We start from the raw sequence: 25,153 nt of genomic DNA, 5'->3' as shown, positions 1-25,153 counted from the left end.
TATATATAATATTATATATATATATATTATATATATATATATATATAATTATATATATATATATATATATATATATATATATATATATATATATATAATTATACATATTAACCAATTCATTATAAATTATTCACTCATCACGTGCTATTCTATTCATTTCTAATTCTACAAATATACAAGAAATTGTTTTCTTCTTTTTTCATCTCTTTATCTTTCTCTCTCTCTCTCTCTCTCTCTCTTACTCTAACTCCCCACCACATTTATTGTTAACGTTCGACGTAGCTCAGTGCCGTAGAAACATGGTAGCGAACTTGTTCTCTATAGTTCGTAGTCTATTGCATGAGTCCGTGGCGACGAACGATAGCAATCCTCGACAGTGCTTTTCCAGCTCTCGAGGTCGAATGATCGGTCTTTTTAAAACCTTAGTTATAATATATCTTCTTCTCCCTATCTAAAACTCTTTCATATTCAGAGTGATCCGAATCGTTGATCGTTTAGTATCTCGTACTGCCTTATCAGGAAGTAAAAAGATTAAAAAAAGAAGAAAAAAATTAAGTAAACAAAAAAGAAATAAAAAAAGGAAAAAATAATAAAAATATAAAAATAAAAAAGTGAAAAAAGAGAATTCGATCGGAAAGAAATTTGATTGAATTCTCATAATGAAGCTAATCTTTCTTTTATTCTGTGCCATTGTTCTTCTTCTTGGATATCATGGTAAGAGAGTTTATTTGTGTTTGTTAATTTATTTTTGTTTTTTTTCGATTTCATTTTTTTCTTCTTTCTTATTAGAAAAAATGTATTAACGACGAACGCGAAGAAAAATATAATTTAATCGAATTAGAAAATAATAATTATCTTGTTATCATTATAAGTTTGTTTTGGTTTATAATATTTCTTAATAAATATTTTTATTTCAAAAAAAAAAGATTTGATCAACGAAGTGAAATCTGATCGAATCGAAATAAAGAATGATTCATTTATTTATCGAATATCGTGACATTTATATGTCTATAATTTTAATTAATGTAGTTTTTATTTTCTATTTTTTTTTAATACGAAAACAAATATAATTAATGAGAAAGAATATTATTCAATCGCGTACAAGAGTGTGATTTTTTATTGATTAGATATCATGGCCAAAAGTGTATCTGTTTATAATTTTTATATTAATTCATTTTCTTTTTATACACAAAATTTGGTCATTTAAGGAAAATATGATTACATCAAATAAGAGAATGATTGTATTTATTTATTTACTTTTTATTAAATATGAATATATTTTGTGGAAAAAAATTAATCTTTTTGGTTTCTGATGGTTCCTCATCAAAATGCATTGACGCAAACGTCAGCAAGATCGATGACGACGTACTATGCGCAAAACGATCAGCATTGGCACAAAATTACAAAAATAGAGCGTGGTTCTATATATCTAATGATTTGATAAGAGTTAAGAAAAATATTTAAAATAATTGTATTATTAAAATTTTTATTTTTATTTATATCAGTTAATTTCTTGACATGATTTGGCAGAATTTTATTAAAAAAAAAAAAGAAAAAAAAACTTTTATTTCACTACTCTCGAGGCAACGAACATAAAATTTTTGCGTAAGTTAATTAAAACGTTGAATATTTCATGCTTGTGACGTTCTACTCCGTACGTAGAGTGTTCAATTACCGAGTGAATAGCTGATTTTATCTGACATCGATCATCAAGTATAGTAACTATAGACGTTCTTAAATTATAATATGAGATTTATCGAAAATCAAACAAAATAATGATTTAAATTCCTCGATTTTAATAATTTTATGTTAAACAACGAACCAAATTTTTTACATTATTATAATTAAATTGTAATAATTTTTATAACTGCTTTTTTTTGTTTATATAAATCGAATATCGATTATCTAAAGTCAATAAAAAAGAAATCGAAATTTTCTATTTAACAATATCGCATAAGACTTTTTCTAAATTTATATTTAGTTATTGGTGCATATTTCCAGAAACGAGATCATCGTGGGTGCACATACTTTAAAGCTTAATCTTTCCGCGTCTTTCTAGGCCACGTAGCTGCATTGATTTTTATATCAGTTAGGGTCGGGAGTTCGATGAACTCATCTCATACATTTATATGGGTCAGTTTCAAAAAAAATTGGAAAAAGAAAAAAATTATTACACAACGTTTCAATATTTTATATATATAATATATATATATATATATGGATTGTATTAACCCAATGACATTGTATATACAATTTTTCATCGATATGATCAATAGAAAAATGTAAAATATTAATAGTTTTTAATAAGATTTATTCTCTTATCATTTCTCTTGAAAGGGTGACCTCTCTTATCGTATTTAAAAAATAACGCGTATATAAGTTAATGTAATCGTTATTACAAATGATGTCGTGTAACACGATCATATTATTATATTTTATACGTTTTATTAATTAACATTTAATTTTTATTATTTCTAGGTGCCAATGCTATCCAGTGTTACGTATGTAACAGCAATGACGACAGCCGATGCGCAGACGATATTCCACCGGATGCGTTGAAAAAAGATTGTGGTGAACTGAAGGATGGGCCGAAGTTTACAATGTGTCGAAAAATTACTCAGGTCATTGAGTTCAGCGTTAATGGACGTAAGTAATTAATTAATCTTAAGTAATTTTTTATATATATATATATATATATATATATATATATATAATATAAATATATTTAATATATATAATAATATAATATATTTAATAATAAATATATTTAATATATATTATATATGTATAATAATATATATATAATATATATATATACACACACACATACATACACAAAAAACAAAATTATTAAATATAATATAAGATTATATACACTATAATTGAATTATTAAATTTTATTTAAGACAAAATTGTTACAAAATAAAATACGAAAATTAGTAAAGTTAGTAAAAAATCAAATTATTATAGAAAATTATAAAAAAATTACAAAAATATTTGAGTTAGTGGAAAATCAAATTATTATAAAAAATTAGTAAGTAAAATACGAGAATACTAGAGTTAATAGAACATCAAATTATTATACAAAATTACAAAATCAAATATAAAAACATTAAAGTCAATAAAAAATTAAATTATTTTTGAATTTTTGAATGTTAATAAAAATTTTAATATATTAATATTTGTCCTATTAGTGCCAGCGAATACCCGAGTGATACGTAGTTGTGGTTGGATCGAATCGACTTATAAAGGTCGATGTTATCAAAGAAGTGGTTTCGGTGGTCGACAAGAAGTTTGTTCATGCTTGGATGATTATTGTAACGGTGCGACGACAGGTGTCGATCAACCACCGAAAACATTTATCTTATCTTGTGCTCTTGGTGCCATTCTTCTTGCAATTGCACGCAATTAGGCCAAGAAATACGACGAGACCCTTCATCGATGCCTCATTCTGAGTTTTATCAGCACCACGACATAAACGACGACGACGACGATGATGAGACGATGACCAACGATGGAACTTCGCATGATAAATTTTCAATATCTCCATCAGTTCGATAAAACGAAAATGATGATGATAATGATAAAAATAAAGATCAAGTGTGGGAAAAGAAAAACAAAAAGAAAAGAAGGAAAAAATTTTGTAGAATATCATCAAAGAAAAAAAAGAAAAAGAAAGTTTCTTAGAAGAAAAATTAAAGAAAAAAAAAATAAAAGAAAAAAGAAATAATGGTAAAAACGATAGCATAATTTTTAACGCGATCGTCAACCATTTTTCCACCATTATTATAAAATGAAAATTCGTAAGAAAAAAATCAGAAAAGAAAGAAAAACTGAAATAATAATAATAATAATAATAATAATAATAATAATAATAATAATAATAATAATAATAATAATAATAATAATAATAATAATAATAATAATAATAATAATAATAATAATAATAATAATAATAATAATAATAATAATAATAATAATAATAATAATAATAATAATAATAATAATAATAATAATAATAATAATAATAATAATAATAATAATAATAATAATAATAATAATAATAATAATAATAATAATAATAATAACAACAACAATTAGTGCGATGTTTCCTTTTCGTCTTTTCTACTCGTCGAAGGGCCGTTGTTTCTAGATTTAGTAAAACGTGTACGGTCGTTCCAAGGTCCTATGAAGCTCATAATAGATAAGGAAAGAAAAAAAGAAAAAAAAATAAAGAAAAAAAAAGATAAAAAAGAAAACAAGAAAGGAAGTGAGATATCAAGGACGAAGAGAGAACGAAGCTCTAGACATTTCGCGTACTATGGTTTTGCGAGAGAATAATGAGAATAAGTTTTTCTTTATTCGTCTCAATTGCGCCGAATATTCGTGTGATTTTAGATTAAACGTTTGACTCAACAGCTCGACGTAGCAAATAATATAAACAAATACACACATACAGGCACATGCATACAAACACATTTATGTATGATTGTATCTTTATAATCTTTTTTTGACACTTTTCTTTGTTCTTCTGTTAAATAATCTTATAAAGAGAGAGAAAGAGAGAGAGAGAGAGAGAGAGAGAATGTGTGTGTAAAAGAGTGTGAGGGAGAAAGGGTGAGAGAGAGAGAGAGAGAGAGGGAGAGAGAAAGATACAAAAATATCTCGAATTCATTTTCTAGCACAATAATTCTCATTTTAAATCAAATTATTTGTATAACAAAAAAATATTTTATTCAACGATTAGATCTCTCTAATTTCTAATCCTTGAATAAAATAAAGCAATGAAAAGATTCTATCGTATATAAAAAAAGCTACAAATTTTATTATTGTAATGTACAAAAATTGTATTATTGATGACGTATTTTTTCTCCAAAGTTTTATATCAAAAACAGAGAAGCAACAAATTATTTGTATGGAGTACCTAAGTAAAATAAGTTGTTACATTGTATCATACATATACATGAATAGACACACACACACACACACACACACACACACGCGCGCGCGCACGCATATATATATATATATACATACATAACTTACATAAACTGTGTTCATTCAAGAAATTTTATTGCGTAGAGAGCTTTAATAATAAAGAAAAAGAGTGAGAATGATAGAGAATGAAAGGGAAAGCGTATCGTCTTGTTAAGTTCGGACTTTTCAAATCTATATGTCCGATGTTAATATCGATACGTTTTTAATTACGAAAGTAAGATAGAAATTTAATATATAATAATAATAATAATAATAATAATAATAATAATAATAATATATACATAATGGGAGATATTATATATAAGGAACGTTAAACGTATTCCAATCCATCTCAAATCCACGATTAAACAATTGCGATGAACGATTTGCGCACGTTAATTTGATTAGCACTTTAATTAATATCACGAATCATCATCTCTTGTTAAGAATTTTTACATTCGACCGATCGAATCGATTTGATTTTATTCTCGATTCGATTCGACTTGATTAATCGATCGATCGTTCTTATTAATTACATTTATTTCACCCCTTTTTTTTTTTTGTAGAAAAAAAATTATCGTCGACGTTCACATGTATTTTATCGCATCTTGTTAATTTTAATAAAAATCTACAAGCAGAGATAGAGAGATATTAGGATATTTCCCCATAAAGACATGTGACTCGCCCATCTAAAGGCAGTCAAATTTTTTTTTCTTTCTTCGTTTCTTTGTTACCAACGAGAAAAAAAAATTTGTTTATGAACCGATGGCCGTCTGCCATCCGTTTTTTTTTCTTTACGTTTTCAAGTCGGTCTTCGAGTTCAATAACGCGTTTAATATATATATTCGAGCTGTTTAATTATTAATTACTATTGTCATCATCAAAACGTTTTTCTTTTCCAGTATTTTTTTTTGTCCTTTTTAATATTATTAGACGAAATCTCTACTTTATGATATTAATATATATATTTCATGTGATAATTAACACATATATTTCAAGAAAACCGTCGAATGAACATGCAAGAGAATTTATACGTTCTTCGATCACTATAACAGCAACCTGTCAATTTGGTTGACCCGTTACTTTCGATCATCAATTCGTCTCGTCTTTTATGTATTTCTTTTTTTTCTTTTTTTTTTCTTTTCATTCAATCACATTGCCATTTGTTTAAACCGAGTTTCACATGAACTTGGTTTGGCTTAGTAATCGCAAGTGTACGATGTTATGCCTGAGAATATTTCGGAATATTATTGGAATACTCTCGCAAAGGTACGAGGAAAACCTTTACCTAGTTTCGAGAGAACATTGTTCGTCAGGTGAGTTCTCGTGAGTTTCGAATTAATGACAATATATGTCAAATTTTGTTTTTGAAAGAAATTGAAAATATCATGTTCGCGCTAAAGAGGTTAGGTATAAGTGTCAATTGACAACTTAGATTTTTATCATAGATGAGAAGCAAAAGGTACAATCGTTTTTAACAGAAACTCAGCCAAGATATTAATCCTTGGCTCGATTGGATCATGCATTCAGCGACTTCACGATCGAGCCAGTCGTCTCTGCAATCTTCCGTTCCGAATGCATCAACATCGTCTCTTCTGCAACAACAACAGCAACAATACCACCACCACCACCACCATCATCACCAGCAGCAGCAACAACAGCAGCAGCAGCAACAGCAACAACAACAACAACAACAACAACAAATCCTTTACGGACCTATCGTCAATCCAGTAATACCTCTTCAGCCTTATGCCCCAGGAATACATCCAACATGTATTTATCCTACAGCTCAACGACACGCAGGAATATCAACACCCATTTCTTTGCAAATGCAAGGTTAAATTCTAGAGATCGCTAATAATCTGTTTACAATCAACCAGCCCGATTCTTTCAATGATCGTTAACGTAAACATTCTAAATATACACCTAGGCAAGACCAATAGGTGGCAATTCAAGAATAAGATTAATCGTGGCCAACAACAATATAATCAAGAACACCTGCAGCAGCAACAACATACTCAACAATCATTCTACAATTCCAAGCTTGTTTTTGAACAAGATTCGAGCAACTCCACGTTACCATCATCAAACACATCATTTATCCTGACATCATCGAATTTTGCACGTGGTGGACTTCCAGGAGAATCTTACAACAATTCCGCTGTGACATTGATACCTCAAACCCCATATGTCAAGCCATCGGACACACAAACTTTCTGTTTGCTCCAAGACCGACAAAAATCTCAGCTAGTTCAACGTCAACAACCATCGACTCATAATTCTTATTACAACATATCTTCAGCAAATGCTTGCAGTTTGCAAACGATGAATCCAAATGCATTTCAATTAGCAAACGTCAATCCATATACTACTGTAACATCTTTCTCGAATAATCAGATTATAGGACCGATACAAACGGTACAAGCTACACAAATATTTCCAAATTCACAAATAGATTTATTATTTGCTGGTCAATTACGTGAAAAATTATCAGAAACTAATATTGACAATACTTTTTCAAAATACTCGAAAGATAAGTTACCGATCGTCGGTAACACAATTCCCATCAATTCGATTGATAAGACAGATAATCACGGAGACTGGTCGGTACATGAAAACAAAGCAACTTCAGTGAATAATTTCGAGCCAAATTCAAAAGAATCATCTGTTCCACGGACGGTGGAGAATCGAATAGTTGAGAAGATACAAGAAGAAGGTGCTTGCTCAGACGAATCTTCAGCAAGTTTCGAATTCACTCTCGAAGCTGAAAAAATGGTCTCGGCATTGTGCAACACTACATCATCAAACGATCTCAGCAAAGAAGAATCACGTAATGGAACAAAATCTGAAGCTATAGTGTTTTTCGATGGAGCTGGTGATAATCCATCGAACAAAAACAACTGGTTCACTAATTTTTGCACGGATGAAAGTAATAAAAGTGAGAATAGTAAATCTATAGCCGTTCAAACGGATGGTCCATGTACGGACAGATTACAATATCCAGAACTGATTCGAAAAACGGCTTATTGGGGTTGCACCAAAGCCGAGATTGTCCTCAATTCAGAAACATTGGAAAACAATGGAAAGTGCGATCGTTTGATAAATTTGTCTTCGGCTACTAGAACAGCTATCACAAAATCTTCAACTTGCTTTCCAATATTCGCTGGGGATCGTATCTTTGCTAAAGACTTGATAAAAGCTTTGTTACGAGTTAGCAACGGCTGGCTCATTCTCGACAATTATTTGAACAAACAACATTATCCCAGCCTAGCTGAGAAATTAGATGATGAGTTACTTCGATGTTTTCAAAAGTGGGAAGAAAGTACTTACGAATTGCTTCGGCAGATCGTAGAAACTTTTTTAAGATTGGAAGAGAATAGTCGCATATCTCCTGATAAAGGCGAAAGACTTGTTGAGACGTCCATGACATCTTTCCCAGGAGACGTAACTTTATATACGTCGATCGATCTCTTTGACTGTTTAAAGAATGATTCTAATCTTTCTCATCGAAAGGAAAATAAAAAAGAAATTTCGAATGAAGAACAACGACCTACCTTATCGACCGACGGTACGCAAAAAACTTACCGCAAAGAAACAAAATTACGAAGTAAGTGGACAATTACCGAAAATTTAGTATCTTCGATAGGCAATGAGAAATCATTAAATCGTACAAAAAATAACGTGCGAACAGGTAGCAGATTTCGCAGCAAAAACGCTTCCTCGTTGTCCGGCAAAATTGATACATCAGAACGATCTCTTAACGCAGAGTTCTTTCATTTGAAAAGCACCGTTATGAAGAGAAATCATGAGAGTTCGAAAGAATGGCTATTGAAAGACAAAAAACAAGAGTTTTTTTTTGACGGCAGCATTCCATCGCCATGTATGAATACAGGATTGGTTTACGGTATTAAAAGACCAACTACAAATATGAATTATGATCCTTCAATATTTGGAAATACTTTAGCTAGAAATTTCTATCCTGATAATGACAATGTTCCGATAGCACACGTCGATAGTAGAATAATGTACGAGAATAAATCGAATATTGGTGCTCCAGTTTATATCGGCAAATCATCAACTGATCAACTCGAATTATCAGCTGTTCCAAGAAATAGAATGACGTTGTTAAGTCAAATCGAACCGGATATACCAGAAAAGGAATCCGAAGAGATGACTGCTAATCTCTCAGCTTGGTTCGCCAGCATGAGAAATACTAATGGACAAGCCCAACAGCAGCAGCAGCAGCAGCAGCAACATCAACAACAAGAACAACAGCAGCAGCAACAACAACAACAACAACAACAACAACAACATATTACTCAACACCACTCGTTGTCTCATCGAGGAGAAACTCTCGCCAGGAAGACGATAGACTTTACCAGACAATTACAAATCGATACGAATCGACAACTTCAAACATTAAGGAACATGCAAAGTATTCAAAGTGCACCTTGGAATGCTGAACACATTCTTGGTAAACGATTAAATGTTCACAATCAAATTCCTGAAGAATACGACAGTTCGGAAGATGTAAGAGTTTACATGAAACCTGGTAGTTACAATGTACCGAAGAAAAGACATCAGAGAAAGACTAATACACGACGTGCAGACAATTTACGTGGTTCTGGGAATAATCATAGGAATATGCATTCAATTAGAAGAGAGAAAATCCCTAGAGTATTGGCATCTTCGACACCAGTAACTCGAACTACATTAAATTCTACAACAACACAAAGTATCTCGTTACACAATTCACCGACCATTTTAAAACGTGTTACCCCAATCAAGGACAATCTTGAACAAGACGTTACTTGGAAGGCAGCATGTGCTTCTGCAGAAATCCTATTAGAAGTTCTCAACGTAAAGGATACGGTAAAAGAGACGATCGATGATGATTTTGACGATGATGATGACTCCGACGACGACGAAGATACTAAAATTGAGAAAGGAAGTGATAAAGAAGATCGTGAGTCATTGAAAAATTTGCATCGTCAGAAACTAGCTCAACATAATCAAATAAAATCAATGAAAAAACGTAAGAATGTTGTAGGAATCGATGCATCAAGTTACGAAGCATCCGAAGATGATTCTGGATCAACTAGTAAATTATCTCCACGTACGAACGTTCTCTTAAATTCGCAAGAGAATCGTAATGCTAAAACTAACGTGAAAACTGATTCATGGCTTATCAGAACTCTCAACAATGCTAGTATGATGGGTAAACAGAGAAGAAGAAAAAATGAATTTACTATAGTAGAAAGTTCAGAATCCTCGAACAGTTCGATGATCGAGGAAGAACGAACATGTTTGACTTCGATAACAGCTGTTGGTTTGACTACAACAACGATCACAGCTACTACAACGATCAAAGATCGAGAAGAAACGATTACTTCCAGAGAAATTGGTATCACCGATCGAGTGAACGAAAACGATCTTTTAACTGAGATCAAAAAGGATACTGAAAATACTGTAGGACGTGCTACTTATTCGGAAACTGTACGCAGATCGACAGGACTTTCTACCGGATCATCGTCTAACGTAATACGATCGGTAAAGAAGAAACCTGTAACCTCGAGTCCATCTTTAAATTATACTACGATCGTACCGATCCCTGGACGTAAATGTCAACGCAAAGATACTGAAAGATCTTACCACTTGTTACATAAATCACGAAAACCCCCGATTAAAAATCCATCGAGAATTATAGACGATAATGAAGATCGTAGATCGGAAAATGGATCGTTCTCTTGTTCGAAATCAAAAATGGCAGGAAACGAAACGTCATTTTCATCGATGATCAATTTATCTTCTAAATCTTCTGCAAATAAATCTTTGCAATGTAAAAAGAAAGGAGATAATAGTGATACAATCGATAATTTTGTTGAAACAAAATATGGAAATAAATCGAATGATCGGGGTTGGTCGGTTTGGTACAGTTCAAGAAGAAAGCAAAGCCTAAGTCCGCTTGCTTTGAGTAAATTAGAAGCTATTTATCGAGCTCTCTGTCAAATGGACGAAATAAAAATTTTTAAATGTCCGCCCTCGATCGATAATACCGATCGATCGTCCACTACAATCGGAACGGTTAGTCATCATAATAAAATATAAATTATTCTCGTTATTAGACGCTTATTTGAACTAATCTATAGGCGATTTTGCAGATGGAAGATTATTGCAAAGCTATTAAAAGTCCGTTGTTTCTCGAAACGGTCGAATATAAAATTAAAAATCGGATTTATCATAAGATCGAGCATGCTGTTCAAGATTTTCGAAGGATTGTTCATAATTCGAAAATTTATTACAAGGTTTGTAATATTTATTTGCATTTTTTCATTATTTATTCATTTTTCATAGACATTTATTTTTCAATAGTTACTAAATGAAGCAATCGTTTGTGTAAGACTTTTATATATTATACTTATAAATATATAATTTATAAAAATTTATAAATATCTATTTATGTTTATATTTATAAATATATCATTTATAAAAGTTTATAAAAAATTTATATTCAAAAATATATTATATTAATATATCAATATTATATTAATATTATTAACTCTATCTTATTAATAAGAATTAATAAGAAAAGAAACTTATTTATGATAGAACGACACTGATCGAGTGAAAAAGATCGAGAATTTATCAAAGAAACTCGAAGAATTATTTGAAGAACACTTTACCAATTGGGATTTTGAAAATATTAATGGCAGTCCGAGAGAAGATTCGCCGATACGTCCGAGATTGAAATCAACGAATTCAAATCAAAAAACACTTATTGGGCGTTATGGAAATTCTAAGAAAAGTCCTTCAACTATAACTATTACAGAAAGCACGTCGCTTCGATAATGATACTTAACACTATCTCTCCTACCTCTTCCGCTCTCCTACATTGCCTCTTTCTAATTTATAATTAAATAACAACGGATAACATCAAGAAAATATTCTATTAACAACGAAAATATTTTTTCATTGATTTAGGATGATAATGATGATGATGATGATGATGATGATGATGATCATGATGATGATGATGATGATGATGATGATGATGATGATGTTGATGATGATGATGATGATGATGATGATGATGATGATGATGATTATAGCTATAGTATTTACAATAGAATCGAACGTAATAATACGTGCTCTCTAGTCATTATAAATGAATCACTGTTGATATTGTTATTAAGTACGTTTTACGAATTCATTTGATTGAATCTCAAATTTTCCCGCCTCCTCTATATATTTTTCTTTCTTTTTTGGCATCCAATTCTAATCTGTGATATATATATATACGCGCACACACAACACACACATACACCACGAATGTTCAAAACCATTCTAAGATATAAAATAGAAAGTTTTGGTTTCTTAAATATTATTTAATTTATTTTTTTGATACACAATACTAACAATTCTTTCATATAATCTTAATCATCGTGCAAAGTGCAAAGTTTCGTTTGTTCTTTTTTATATCGAGAGTATTATTTCGAAAAAATATTACGTAAGTAAGATTTCATAAAGGAATATAACAAAATAATACATTATATAAACCGAATTGAAAAAAGAAAAAATAAATAAAAATGTTGATATTGAAATATATCGCAATGATTAACCGATTCGATGTTCTCATTATATCGAATTAATATATAGATATAACATCAAATATATTTCGAACATTCTTCAAAATAATCGATTCATTTAGTACATATATGTTTAGCATTAAATTTCTTTAATTGTAGATTATACATTTTATGAACGATAAATGTAATACGTCATTACATTTGATAATATGTCATGATAATGTCATTATATTATATATTCAACTACTTCGAAGATTATTTCAAATTTGCCACGCAAATCTTAGTTGCTTCGTATTCTTACGTATATAACCTATGCATCTTATTTAATTAATAATAAAAGACACGTCGATTAATATTAAATTCTCTCACATGACAAAAAAATTAGCATGAACGTGTGAAACTTAGATAACGAAACGGCTATTTTACGATATATTTTAATGATTGTATTATAACGCATGATATGCGTCAGGGTTGCGTCAGGGTTGTGTATTCGTCAGAAATTAATTGTGCATAACAATTGTAGATAAAGAAAGAAAAGAAAGAAGAGAAAAATAAAAAACACATTTTCGAAAATTATAAAAGAGATGTAATGAAATTACTGGTAAAAAACAATATGGCGTCGTTTCATTACGATGTTATATAACATGTAATTTGGAGTCATCACAATAACGAAAAAATATCTTTACTTTTATATCGTAATATCGATATACATGTTCTTTTCTACGCTTTCTGAAAATTTAATTAACTAACATGAACGTTTTTATTTACTGGTAGGTCGTGTTTATCAATTACTTAACACTAAAAATAAATATTTACGATGTTAATAACTAATTATAAATATTTACATTCAGATGTCGCATCAGGGGTTGGTAATACTAACTCCTATACTCAGATCAGAACGTAGACATCAGCGCCATTCTAGGAATGTAGTGATAATTTTTCTTCTCTTACATGAAGTTGGCTAACCTACGCGAGTTGGATTTTCAAATCTCAAACACGTAACGGTAAGCGTGCAACGTTACGATCTTTTAAAAAATAATTAAAAAGATAAAGGTATAAAGTAAAAGTTCTGCAAAGAATTATTTAATAAATATAAACAAGATATATTTTTGGAGATGGTTGAAGACACAATCCGTGTGGCCGTGCGTATCAGACCACTGATAAAAAGTGAAATAGAAAAGGGTTGTGAAGAATGTTTAGATACAACACCTGGACAACCACAAATAATTATAAAAAATACAGATAGAGCATTTACATTTAATTATGTTTTTGCTCCAGATGTTAACCAAGAAAATTTTTATAACACAGCTATTAAAGAAATGGTGACACGTATTTTTGATGGTATTTATGAAACAAATTTTATGTAAACTAAATTAGGATAACTATTATCAAAATTTTATGATTTTTTTTTATTATCTTTCAAATCTTTAATAATAAGTCTTTTTTATATAAAAACATATCGTTATTTTACTTGTAAATAAAATTATTGTTAATCTTAAATTAAGAATTTTTTTTAAATTTGGTAATTTTTATGTATGATATGATTTATTTTATTTTATTTAATTTTTATAAATTTGTAGGATACAATGTTACAATACTGGCTTATGGTCAAACGGGAAGTGGCAAAACGCATTCAATGGGTACAGATTATAGCGGGGTAGAGGATATGGGCATTATACCTCGAGCTATGCAAGATATATTTAAAATAGTCGCATCCAAAAAAGAATGGAACTTTAGGACATCTGTCTCCTTTATGGAACTGTATCAAGAACAATTATATGACTTATTATCAGACAAACAACGTACTCATAGTACTGTTGACATTAGAGAAGATAATAAGGGAATAAGAATTATTGGTGTTACTGAAAAGGAAGTACAAAATGCAGAAGAATGTTTAGAATGTTTAATTGAAGGATCGCAAGGTAGAGTAACAGGTTCTACAGCGATGAATGCTCAAAGTAGTAGAAGTCATGCGATATTTACGTTGCATATTCAACAACAAAAAGGAAATGATCCGTAAGTTTTTTCTCCAAATATTCATATTAATATAATATGTATAATATTATATATAATATTTATTAGTATAATATTTAGTATAATATTTATTTATTTATTTATTTTATTTATTTATTTATTTATTTATTATTTAGTATAATATTTATTTATTTATTTATTTTATTTATTTATTTATTTATTATTTAGTATAATATTTATTTAATATTAAAAATATAAAAAATAAGCGATCTCTTTCTTTATATCTCTCGTATTACAGAAATACAGCAACAACTGCAAAATTTCACCTAGTAGATTTGGCTGGTTCAGAACGCTCTAAGAAAACACAAGCAACTGGAGAAAGATTCAAAGAAGGTGTACACATAAATAAAGGTTTATTGGCATTAGGAAACGTTATTTCTCAATTAGGAGATGGTGGAAATAATTCGTATGTTGGTTATCGGGATAGCAAACTTACAAGATTATTACAAGATTCACTAGGTGGTAATTCTATGACTCTTATGATAGCTTGTGTCAGTCCAGCAGGTAATATATTAAATATGTAGTGAATAAGTAATTATTTATCTAGCTCATGTACGAGTCTGTTTCTTTCTGGAAAAATTTTATATGATATATTTCTGCATAGATTATAATATGGATGAAACACTTAGCACATTAAGATATGCAGATCGTGCACGAAAAATAAAGAATAAACCGGTGGTGAATCAAGATCCAAGAGTAGCTGAAATTAATCGTTTAAATGAATTAGTACAAAAATTGAAACTTGCTCTTTTACATAAAGAATCACAGCAATCATGTTCGAGTGATTGTCAAGAGCTACAAAAGAAGAATGAATTATTACAACAAAAGATTAGAGATCTGACAGAACAATTAAACGGCAATTTAATTAAAATGGTTTTTATGCATGAAAAAACTGAATTAGCAGAACAATTACATGATAAAATTAAAGCTGAGATGGCTTTAGTATTGGAAGATTGTAAAGAATTATTAGATAGTTTTAGTGAAAGTTCTACACATAATGACGAACATTATGTTAAATTAAAAGTTATATATCAAAAAATACTTGGTAAGCTTTTATTGCACAATGTTTTCATTATTCTTTATGATTTGATTTTGTGATTAACTTGTTATTCAATATCTAGATATACAAACAAATGAAAAGAAAACATCGGAAGAAATCTTTAATCATGCAATGTCCTTGGAATTGAAATCACCTATAATAAAAGATAATGAAAATGATGTAGATAATGCAGCTAGTGATGGAGAATTAACTAACTGTTTAGAAGACTTTGATAAGAAACATGAAGAGCATACATTGCTTCAAACGGAGAGAAATAATCAAGTTCAAGATATAAACAGAGAATTGGCTATTAAGGAACATCTCATATCTGAACTTTTAAAAAATTCTTCACATATGATTGAATATTCTAAAGAATTGCAAGATATGGAACAAGAAATCAAAACACTTCAAGCTGAGAAGGATGAACTTTTAGTAGCATTGCGCAATGCTCAAGCCAATAATGTTGGCTCGAAGTAAGTCCAAATCCATTGTTATTTGAATTATTTATATTTTCATGTGTGTAATTCAATATATATAAATTAATGATCTTTTACTATACATTATACAGATTAGCAGAAAGTCGACGTAAGAAGGTACAAGAGTTAGAGAAAAAGATTACGGAATTGACTCAAAAATGTTTAGAACAAAGTAAAACGTTAAAAGCTAAAGAGAAATTGCAACAACAAATTAAAAATTTAACAAATGAAATTCAATCATTAAAACAAACTCGAGTGAAATTAGTTAGACAAATGCGTAGCGATGCGGATAGATTCGCTGAATGGAAACGAACCAGAGAAAAAGAACTTAACAAGTTAAAAGAGTTAGATAGAAAACGAGCTAATCAAATGGCGCGATTACAAATGCAACATGATAAACAACAAAATGTATTCAAGAGAAAAATGGAAGAAGCTTATGCAGCTAATAAAAGATTAAAGGTAAATTAAATAGTTTTACTTATACATTAGATTTTATGTGAATTTTACAAAAAAGGAAAAAAAATAGTTAGCTTATAATTTGTGATATTAATATTTATAATAGGAAGCACTTGAAGTACAAAAGAAAGCAAAAGAAAGGAGAGAAAAGACGTTCAATAACAAAAATGACATTCAATCATGGGTGAGACAAGAACTTGAAATATTATTGAGTACAGTGGATGCAGAAAATTCACTTCAAAAATTAATAAGTGACAGAAATTTTTTAAAATCTCAATTAGAAGAACTTAAAAATGATTCTAATGTAGATGAGACAGAACTGGTAGAACTTACTGAATTTTTGACTTTGCGTAGTACACAAATACAAGATTTACAACAAAAAATTAACGAAGCAAACGAAGGTATAGAAATAAACTCTTATGTATGCATGAATAATATACACTTTTATGAAAAGTATTATGTACATCTATATATATAATTCTTTTTTTTTTTACAGAAAATAGAGCAAATATAAGAATTAATACGATACAAACTATGGCAGATGCAAAAGTTGCCATTAAATTTCTTTTTGACGTTACCGCAGAAGATAGGAAGAAGCTTATGGTAGGTTTATTGTATTATAATATACCTAACAATTGACATTTCATTTTATATATGAAGTTTTCTATCATATTAAATGTAATATAATTTTAGGAAAAATATACAAATTTACAAACCAATTTGGACGAATGTCGTCAAAGAGAAGAGAAACTGAAACAAGAAATAGAAACTTATAAAGATCAACTAAATCAACCTGAGAGAAAAGTATAATCTATTTTAGATTATCCTTTAATAAATATTTATAATCAAAATATAAAAATATAAGCATTATATATATTTATTTATTGATAACACGTATATATATATTTTGTAGGTTTTAAAAGAGAATAATTCTAGGACGAACAATGAGACTTCTTCAATTATGAGTACTCCAAAAGTACAAAAAATATCTTCAACATATTATGAGAATTCTTTTATATCAGATGATAGTTTTGTTGAAGATGATGTAGAGAAAGATCCAGATTGGACTCGAACACCACTTTATAATAAAATACAAAAGCTTTTGGTATAATACATAAGTTTTAATCCTAATTTATATATGAATATAATTATATATTTACTTATATTATTTTTATGTCCAGGATACAACAAAAAATCCTAGGCAATCTATAAAGCGTTCATCTGACGGGGAAGTGAAGTGCGCCTGTAAAACAAAATGCATCACTCGTCTCTGTTCATGTCGCAAAAATGATCGTATATGTAATAATTGTCAATGTAATCCGGATTTATGTCAAAATAACGATATAAACAAAGTAAGTTCAGATATGCAATATTAATAATGAAATTAAAGATAAAATTACATATATATATTTATTTATTTATTTATTTATTTATTTATTTATTTATTTATTTATTTATTTATTTATTTATTTATTTATTTATTTATTTATTTATTTATTTATTTATTTATTTATTTATTTATTTATTTATTTATTTATTTATTTATTTATTTATTTTATATTTTATAATTTTATAATTACAAATATCGGGAAACTTTGTTATGTAATTTTATATATATATATATATATATCTTTTTTAAGCTGATCCATTCGTATTTCCGAGACTACGCAGAAGACAATCAAGATGAAAATTCAATAAAGAAACCAAGGTATATAATAATTGTCAAATATATACATTACATTCCTATAATTTTTATGTATATACGTTATGAATATTATAATTCTTTTTTCAGATTGGTTAAATAATTGACAGACAACGGTATTTAAAATCCTTTTAAATAAGTTTTCATTTCAATCATAATCTCAATCACTATCCACTAGTTTATAAATTATATTGTATATATAAATCGTTTTTATCTAATAACTGATTGTATATATTTTTTCTATTAGTTACGTTGTTTTTTTATGTAATAATAAATTCTGACATTGTATGTCAGATAGATATCAACGTTAAATATAAATTATAACTTCTTTTTCAGTGAAATTACAATAAAGTTATAAACAATAAGTTTCGATTAGTCTGATCGTTTTTCTATTATTTAATAAATTTCCCCTTGAAAGTTGTATAACATTATTTTCATACCTCGCACAATCTATATAGTTCATTGCTATTCAAAACGATTAGTGTTGCCAACTACTAATGCGACATACAAATGTAAATATTTAATTAGTTACTAGCATTGTAAATAGTTATTTTAGTGTTTAGTAATTGGTAAATATAACGTGCCAGTAAATAAGAAAGTTTATATTAGTTAATTAAATTTTTAGAAAGCGGAGAAAAAAACATTTATTAAATATATGATATAAAAAATTAAATATTTTTCCTAGCAAAGAATAAATTTTTTATTGTCAACCGAAATCTAATAATACGATCAAATGTTATGAACATTATGACACTACCGCCATCTTGATATGTTTTATTTCCATGAAATTAACCAAATGGCTTCAAAAAGGACGTTTCATAGCCTTTTCGCGAGACAATTAGAATGGTTTTTGACAGTTTAAAGTAAAATTCGTGTCCTATTTCAAATCAAAAGTTGATCGATCATTAAAAATTAAAAATTGTAAGTAAATTATAAAAATAAAGTGTTTTTTTTTTTCATAGAATTTAAGATATCATGTGAAAATCATAGATACGAAAAATGTACATCATATATTCATACATATATACATTACATATCTTGGATTATTTTTATTCCAGTGTTCTGTAAACACTTTTGACTTTCATAAATTCTTGTGTTTCTTGTTTTTTCTTTATGTACAATAAAAATATAGAATTGTTTTCTCGTATTAAAAATAAAAGTTAGTATATTCTTTTTCAGATCGAAATCAAATTTGTGTGCATTTTAGATATATAGAGAGAATTATGCTGCACAGATCTTACACCCTTTTGAATTTCTTCCGAAACATTAGCTGCCACTGTACCGGTGAACACTGCATTTTCCAAATAGGTTTGTCAAGGAGACGCTCTAATATATTGATAACACCTAACCATGGTGTACGTTGTAAGGTACACGTGATTTCCAATAGTCAGAGCAATTTTGGTCAAAAAAAAGCAGGAAAAACTGGAGACTTAAAATGGACTTGTATTATAACACGGCGAACAGCATCCGACGATATAAAAGGAAAGGGGATCGGAGATTTGCTTCAACAAGAAAAGATATTTATCCAAGATGGTCAGGATAGAGTAATTGAATTAAACGAAGAAAAACTAGGAAAACTGAAAGAACGGCCTTTAAATGTGGAGCCAGTTGTTGAGATTGATGATAAGAAAAAGAAAGATCCAGCAAAGGTAGCAGAGTTTATCGATAAGCCTGTAATAGAAAGTAAAGAAACTGCTGAAGAAGATATTACGTCGAAGAAGAGTATGTATTTATCAATTAAAAAGATTCATAACGATTCTTGGTAAATCATTTTTTTTATAGCAAAGAAAAGGTTAAGAGTCGATAGATCTACGGCATCGTTGGAACGCAACTTTATTACACCGGTAAAAGCTATGAATGACTTTCTGTTGAAACCATCCGATCTTGAAATACTACCAAAAACAAAGCGAAGATCTCCGTACGAATTTGAACCGCCGATTACTGTTTATTGGAGAAAAGATGTTGAAGCTAAGTAAGAGAATTTATTACATGGATCAGCATACTATATGATTGTTTACGATGCCGAAGATATTTGATCGAATGCAGTAAGGTTGTACTGCTTTTAGAGCACTGGAAGTCTGGGGGTCACGTGAAGCTTTATTAAAAGAGCTTCTGAAGAAAGAACTTGAACGGAAAACGTACCAACAAAGTAAGTAGATCTAAAATTACAACAGTAATTATATGAAGTTTGTCATTGGTTAAATATTTAACAAGTCATTCTTGCAACGTTAATATAATCATCATAGATATTTTCACTGTAAAACGAAGATTGAGAGACTATAGACGGGAAATGGGTAATAAGACTGAGACGGTAGAAACGGAGGGCTTGTTTGGTAGATCCGGACGAGTAGTACTAACGGCAGTTGTTATGTAAGTTTTGATATTACTTTATATATATAGCATTATTTTTTTCAACTTAACATTTGATTTAAAATAACATATTGCATTTTATTACAGAAATGCAAGTAACTTTCTATTTAAGCTGTTCGCTTGGATATATACGGGTTCACATAGTATGTTTTCAGAATGTATACATTCAGCAGCAGACACATGTAATCAATTGATTCTAGCTTATGGCATTCATAAATCCGTTCAAGTAAATAAAATATAAAAAATAAAATATAAAATAATAATAACAATAATACAAGTAACAATAATAACTGTTAAAATAACAAGAAATAATTATGTTACAGAATCCTAATGCCGATCATCCATACGGTTATACCAACATGAAATATGTATCCTCTTTAATATCGGGCGTAGGCATTTTTTGTGTCGGTACAGGTTTATCAATCTATCACGGAATTCACGGACTTCTATTTCCTGCATCTGTAGAGTCTTTTTATTGGGCATACTTTATTTTAGGTGGATCCTTAGTTTCCGAAGGAGCCACTTTATTAGTAGCTATAAATTCTATTAAAAAAGGAGCAGAGGAGAAAAAAGAAACTTTTTGGGAATATGTATTATCAGGTCAAGATCCATCGGTTAACGTCGTTTTAATGGAAGATTTGGCAGCTGTAAGATAGTTTACTTGTTAAATTGACAACACATGTGATTGAAAATATTTTTATACTTTGCTTTGAATAAACTGTAATGAAACTATTCGCCAGGTATTAGGGCTAGTTTGTGCCGCTTCGTGTATGGGTTTAACCTCCTACATAGGAAATTCAACTTTTGATGCTATTGGATCCTTATTAGTTGGAGGTCTTCTTGGCGGAGTAGCATCCTTTATAATTTATACCAATGTTGCAGCTTTAGTTGGGAGAAGTATATCGCAAGAAAATCTTGACAAAATCAATGCTGTATTAGAGTCCGATATAATGGTAAAAATGATAGTCATAATAAATTGTACAAATTAATTACACTCTATCTTCTTTCTATTTTTTTTCTATTTGTTACTAATCTTAGGTTCGAGCTATTCATGATGTCAAAGGTATTGATATGGGTAACAATTTGGTCAGATACAAAGCCGAATTAGATTTTGATGGGCGAGAGCTAACCAGATCTTATCTTGATAAACATGATCTGCTTACTATGTTGGAGGTATGAATTAAATGACTTTTTATATATTTAATATTTGAAGATATTCTACAATTTATTGTTTTATTCTGTAGGAAGTGAAAACTATGCAAAATATCGATGAGCTAGAAGCATTTCTTTTGAAACATGGTGAAAGTATCGTTGATATGCTTGGTGGAGAAATTGATAGAATAGAATTAAAATTAAAGGTAATTGAAATATTACTTATCTTTATACTCATTTTTTTCTATATGTAAATCTCTTTTTTTATTATAGAAAAATCATCCAGAGATCAGACATTGCGATTTAGAAGTTTTATAAGAAATTTTTTAGTTACCGTGATCTCTTCTGTAAATATTTAATTGTAATATCAATATTATAATATATAATGTATCTATGAAAGGGAGTAATTTTTATTTTAATGATTGGGAGAAGATTCGTTGTTTAAAATGAATAATAATAATAATAATAATAATAATAATAATAATAATAATAATAATAATAATAATAATAATAATAATAATAATAATAATACATAATACATAATACATATAATAGTACCTGTAATGATAAGAGTATATGTGATAGATAATAATTAATTATACAGTATGTATTAGATTTAGATGTACTTGGAGATATTGTATACGAATAAAAATTCTTTATTTACTTTAATCATTTATAAAATTCTGCTTAATACTTCGAATTTTCTTTCGACATAAACAAAGATAGATCAATATTTAAATCACGTTTCTTCCTTGACAACTGTGGACAAAACATAGTGTTGCTATGCAAAAGTAACTTAACATGTTCGATAGCAATACATTTCGTATTGTCGAAATAGACAATAAACAATCATGTACAAGTGTAAATATCTACTAGGAAGAAAAAAAGAAGTTAGAAGAGAATTAGACATCATCTTTTTATTCGTAAGATGGATAATCTTGAAAGAATTCGACTTTCAAGAAAACAACGGAGACTCTCAAGAAAGTGGTCTTTGGAGACTGATGATAATATAGAATCAAATCAATTGGAAAATGAAACAAGGAATGATATTTACGAATTAAAGGATAATTCGGAGGATCAATTGGAAGTATCAGAAGAAAATTCTTGGAAAAATGAGAAAGAAATAAAACAATTTCGTCAAAATATGCCTGAGAGAAGAAAGAAAAGAGTCTTGAAACGAGATAAAACGTTGAAGGTCACTACTTCTGATATAACTAAAATAAACGAAATTAAGAAAGTTAAGGAAAAAGAAGTTCTTTCATCAACTTCAAGTAATGGTCGTCTTTCCACTAATCGTTTACATCACAAGTCAAGAAAACGTATACATGATCCATCGAGTAATATTGAGATACCGATCACAGAAATCTTAAGAAAATATGAAGAACCTGTACCTCCAACTCCATTGACCACTGATAAGATCTACATTCAAGGTGATAATGGCTTTAGCATGGTTAAAATTATTACCAAGGAGGACGATCGAAGAAACGTTTTAAAATTCTTATCTAAAGGTCGTCTTAGTAAACAAATTTATTCATCTATAAGTATAGCTATAATAGCTCAAAAATTGTTTAAACGTATAGCATTTGTTTATCAAGGTCTTTTAGGTGGAATGGCTTTAGTACATCTTACAATGGTGTGAGAATTATCATTGAAAAATTTTTAAATAATTACAAGGAATATTGTATTGTGTAAATAAGTTAATTTTTTTCTTTTTTTTAGATGCAATTTTTCTTTGATTCCACGATGAATTTTATCTCGAAGTATTCTCACTTTTCCGAGATTTACTATAGTTTATTTTCATTGCTAATCGTACTTTCTGTTATCTCGACGTTCGACAAGTTCGTATGACTAATAATATTATAATTGTTTATAAATGTTCTTTCAATAATTTTAATAATTTCTTTTCGAAAGATTTGATCTAGCACGCTTGGATGTTGATCAATTAAAAGACATTTGTAAAGATTACGTTGTATCTGCCATAGCTATTCCATTGTATTTAACAACATTATGTTTGCACGAAATATTTGCAAATGTGGATGATAAATTAACGTTAATACATTATCAATATTTTAACAATACCTCGTGGAATGATGTGAGTTTTATTTGATATAAAAATATTTCTTGAAATTTGAAAAAAAAAAAATATATATATATATGCAGGATGATAAAAAAGGCTCTTAAAAGTTCATAGTATTCACTAATGAGTAAAAAATATTTAATTAACATGGATCCTAAAATTAATCCCTTCGATGTAAATTAACTTTTATTATTTATAAGCGATCGATATCATAAGTGAATCCCTTAGCAACATATTGGATATACACATAGTTCATTATTACGTTAGTAATAGTTTTTCTTTATTTTCATAACAAACTTATCTCGGCAATCTTGAATTAATTTTTAAGTAAATTCCTTTGTGTATATTTAATGTTGCCAAGAGGCTCCTTACGATATCGAACACTTATAAATAAAAAAAGTTAATTATATTGAAAATAATTTTAAGATCCATGTTAATCAAACATTTTTTATTCATCTCAGTGAGTACTATAAACCCATAAAATATTGGACCAACCCTGTTTTTATTATGTAGGTATTAGAAATTGTAGGTATTAGTAGGTATTAAAAATACTTTAATTTTTAGACCATGCATATGGAAGAAATTTTTGATGAATTAACAACTTGGAAGAAAGTAAACATATCCAAAGATTTACTTGTCATACTAGGTTGGTTTTTTGTGGCAATTGGGATAAGAGAGGATACTTTACTGATTCATCTTGAATCAATGCAAGGATCTGCAGAAACTACATATATAAAATAACATTTTCGAAAAGGGTATCATTCTTTGATGATAAAAAAGAAAAATTAAAACTTTCAAGAACATTTTCCATACAAGTGGATTGTGTTCTTGTTTCTCTCATTTTTTTTTTATATCTTTTTTAAAACAAGATTTTATCTTATAGTCACAAAACATTGCTATTTTTGGATTTATTCATAACAGAATAGAGCGTTTGATATGTACAATATGTATAAAGTTAAGCTAACACTAATGTTTAAAAGATCGTCTTAATACATACGAAATAACGCAATAAAAGTAAAATAATAATAATTATTATATTATATATGCCTGTACGATAAGGCTGTACGATAGAAATCGTTTTTCTTTATTTTTTTTCTGTATTTTTTTTTTTTTTAAAGCACACATATCGTATTTAATCGTCAAAGCATTTTTGTTTCTGTATCGAAGGTAAAAAATAAGAAATTGGAATAGATTATAAAAGATGATTAGCACAGAAACAAATAAAAAGCTATAATATGTATATGTATGCGTTATAAATGCAATCGATGATTTTGTTGTCATGTA

The 25,153-nt window shown here is 28.8% G+C and overlaps 5 protein-coding genes and 1 long non-coding RNA gene across 9 annotated transcripts; 5 read left to right on the top strand and 1 right to left on the bottom strand.

Moving 5' to 3' along the window:
• Positions 1-374: 374 nt before the first annotated feature.
• On the top strand, positions 375-5,616 carry LOC118446515 (uncharacterized). The gene is made up of 3 exons (XM_035877260.2): positions 375-714; positions 2,479-2,646; positions 3,195-5,616. The coding sequence occupies exons 1-3, from the start codon at positions 660-662 to the stop codon at positions 3,410-3,412; spliced, it is 441 nt and encodes a 146-aa protein (XP_035733153.1). The 5' UTR covers positions 375-659; the 3' UTR covers positions 3,413-5,616.
• Positions 5,617-5,991: 375 nt separating this feature from the next.
• LOC118446508 (uncharacterized) lies at positions 5,992-11,903 on the top strand. 3 transcript variants are annotated; one of them, XM_085659410.1, is made up of 5 exons: positions 5,992-6,293; positions 6,508-6,813; positions 6,908-11,061; positions 11,139-11,282; positions 11,587-11,903. In XM_085659410.1, the coding sequence occupies exons 1-5, from the start codon at positions 6,161-6,163 to the stop codon at positions 11,824-11,826; spliced, it is 4,977 nt and encodes a 1,658-aa protein (XP_085515536.1). In that variant the 5' UTR covers positions 5,992-6,160; the 3' UTR covers positions 11,827-11,903. The 3 variants fall into 3 exon arrangements, with proteins under 3 accessions (XP_085515536.1, XP_035733120.2, XP_085515537.1); XM_035877227.2 differs by having other exon boundaries at positions 6,170-6,293; positions 6,459-6,813; XM_085659411.1 differs by having other exon boundaries at positions 6,185-6,293; positions 6,426-6,813.
• Positions 11,904-13,066: 1,163 nt separating this feature from the next.
• Positions 13,067-18,523, top strand: Klp3A (kinesin-like protein 3A). Of its 2 annotated transcripts, none has more exons than XM_085659219.1 (14): positions 13,067-13,333; positions 13,415-13,567; positions 14,144-14,579; positions 14,836-15,101; positions 15,202-15,642; positions 15,719-16,109; positions 16,205-16,571; positions 16,675-16,969; positions 17,065-17,171; positions 17,262-17,372; positions 17,482-17,673; positions 17,750-17,920; positions 18,209-18,276; positions 18,361-18,523. In XM_085659219.1, exons 3-14 carry the CDS (start codon positions 14,200-14,202, stop codon positions 18,371-18,373), a joined length of 2,802 nt encoding a protein of 933 aa, XP_085515345.1. In that variant the 5' UTR covers positions 13,067-13,333; positions 13,415-13,567; positions 14,144-14,199; the 3' UTR covers positions 18,374-18,523. The 2 variants fall into 2 exon arrangements, with proteins under 2 accessions (XP_085515345.1, XP_035733121.1); XM_035877228.2 differs by having other exon boundaries at positions 13,069-13,333; positions 13,415-13,904; positions 18,361-18,522.
• LOC146872731 (uncharacterized) lies at positions 17,508-18,830 on the bottom strand. The gene is made up of 3 exons (XR_014982519.1): positions 18,711-18,830; positions 17,729-17,811; positions 17,508-17,646 (listed from the first exon to the last, which is right to left on the bottom strand). It is a non-coding gene; the product is annotated as an uncharacterized LOC146872731 (long non-coding RNA).
• A 29-nt stretch (positions 18,831-18,859) lies between these two features.
• ZnT49B (solute carrier family 30 member 9) lies at positions 18,860-22,234 on the top strand. Its single transcript, XM_035877230.2, has 11 exons — positions 18,860-19,191; positions 19,450-19,992; positions 20,053-20,242; positions 20,337-20,419; positions 20,517-20,640; positions 20,728-20,866; positions 20,964-21,287; positions 21,381-21,593; positions 21,679-21,813; positions 21,885-21,998; positions 22,066-22,234. The coding sequence occupies exons 2-11, from the start codon at positions 19,494-19,496 to the stop codon at positions 22,108-22,110; spliced, it is 1,866 nt and encodes a 621-aa protein (XP_035733123.1). The 5' UTR covers positions 18,860-19,191; positions 19,450-19,493; the 3' UTR covers positions 22,111-22,234.
• Positions 22,235-22,363: 129 nt separating this feature from the next.
• On the top strand, positions 22,364-25,126 carry LOC118446512 (uncharacterized). Its single transcript, XM_035877254.2, has 4 exons — positions 22,364-23,425; positions 23,512-23,630; positions 23,704-23,884; positions 24,434-25,126. The coding sequence occupies exons 1-4, from the start codon at positions 22,721-22,723 to the stop codon at positions 24,608-24,610; spliced, it is 1,182 nt and encodes a 393-aa protein (XP_035733147.1). The 5' UTR covers positions 22,364-22,720; the 3' UTR covers positions 24,611-25,126.
• The last annotated feature ends 27 nt before the right edge of the window (positions 25,127-25,153 follow it).

Source organism: Vespa mandarinia, chromosome 9 (assembly GCF_050613455.1).
Source record: "Vespa mandarinia isolate Hongniang chromosome 9, ASM5061345v1, whole genome shotgun sequence".
NCBI lineage: Eukaryota > Metazoa > Arthropoda > Insecta > Hymenoptera > Vespidae > Vespa > Vespa mandarinia.
The sequence above is the reverse complement of the archived record's forward strand: the minus strand, read 5'-3'. Positions and strand labels throughout refer to the sequence as shown.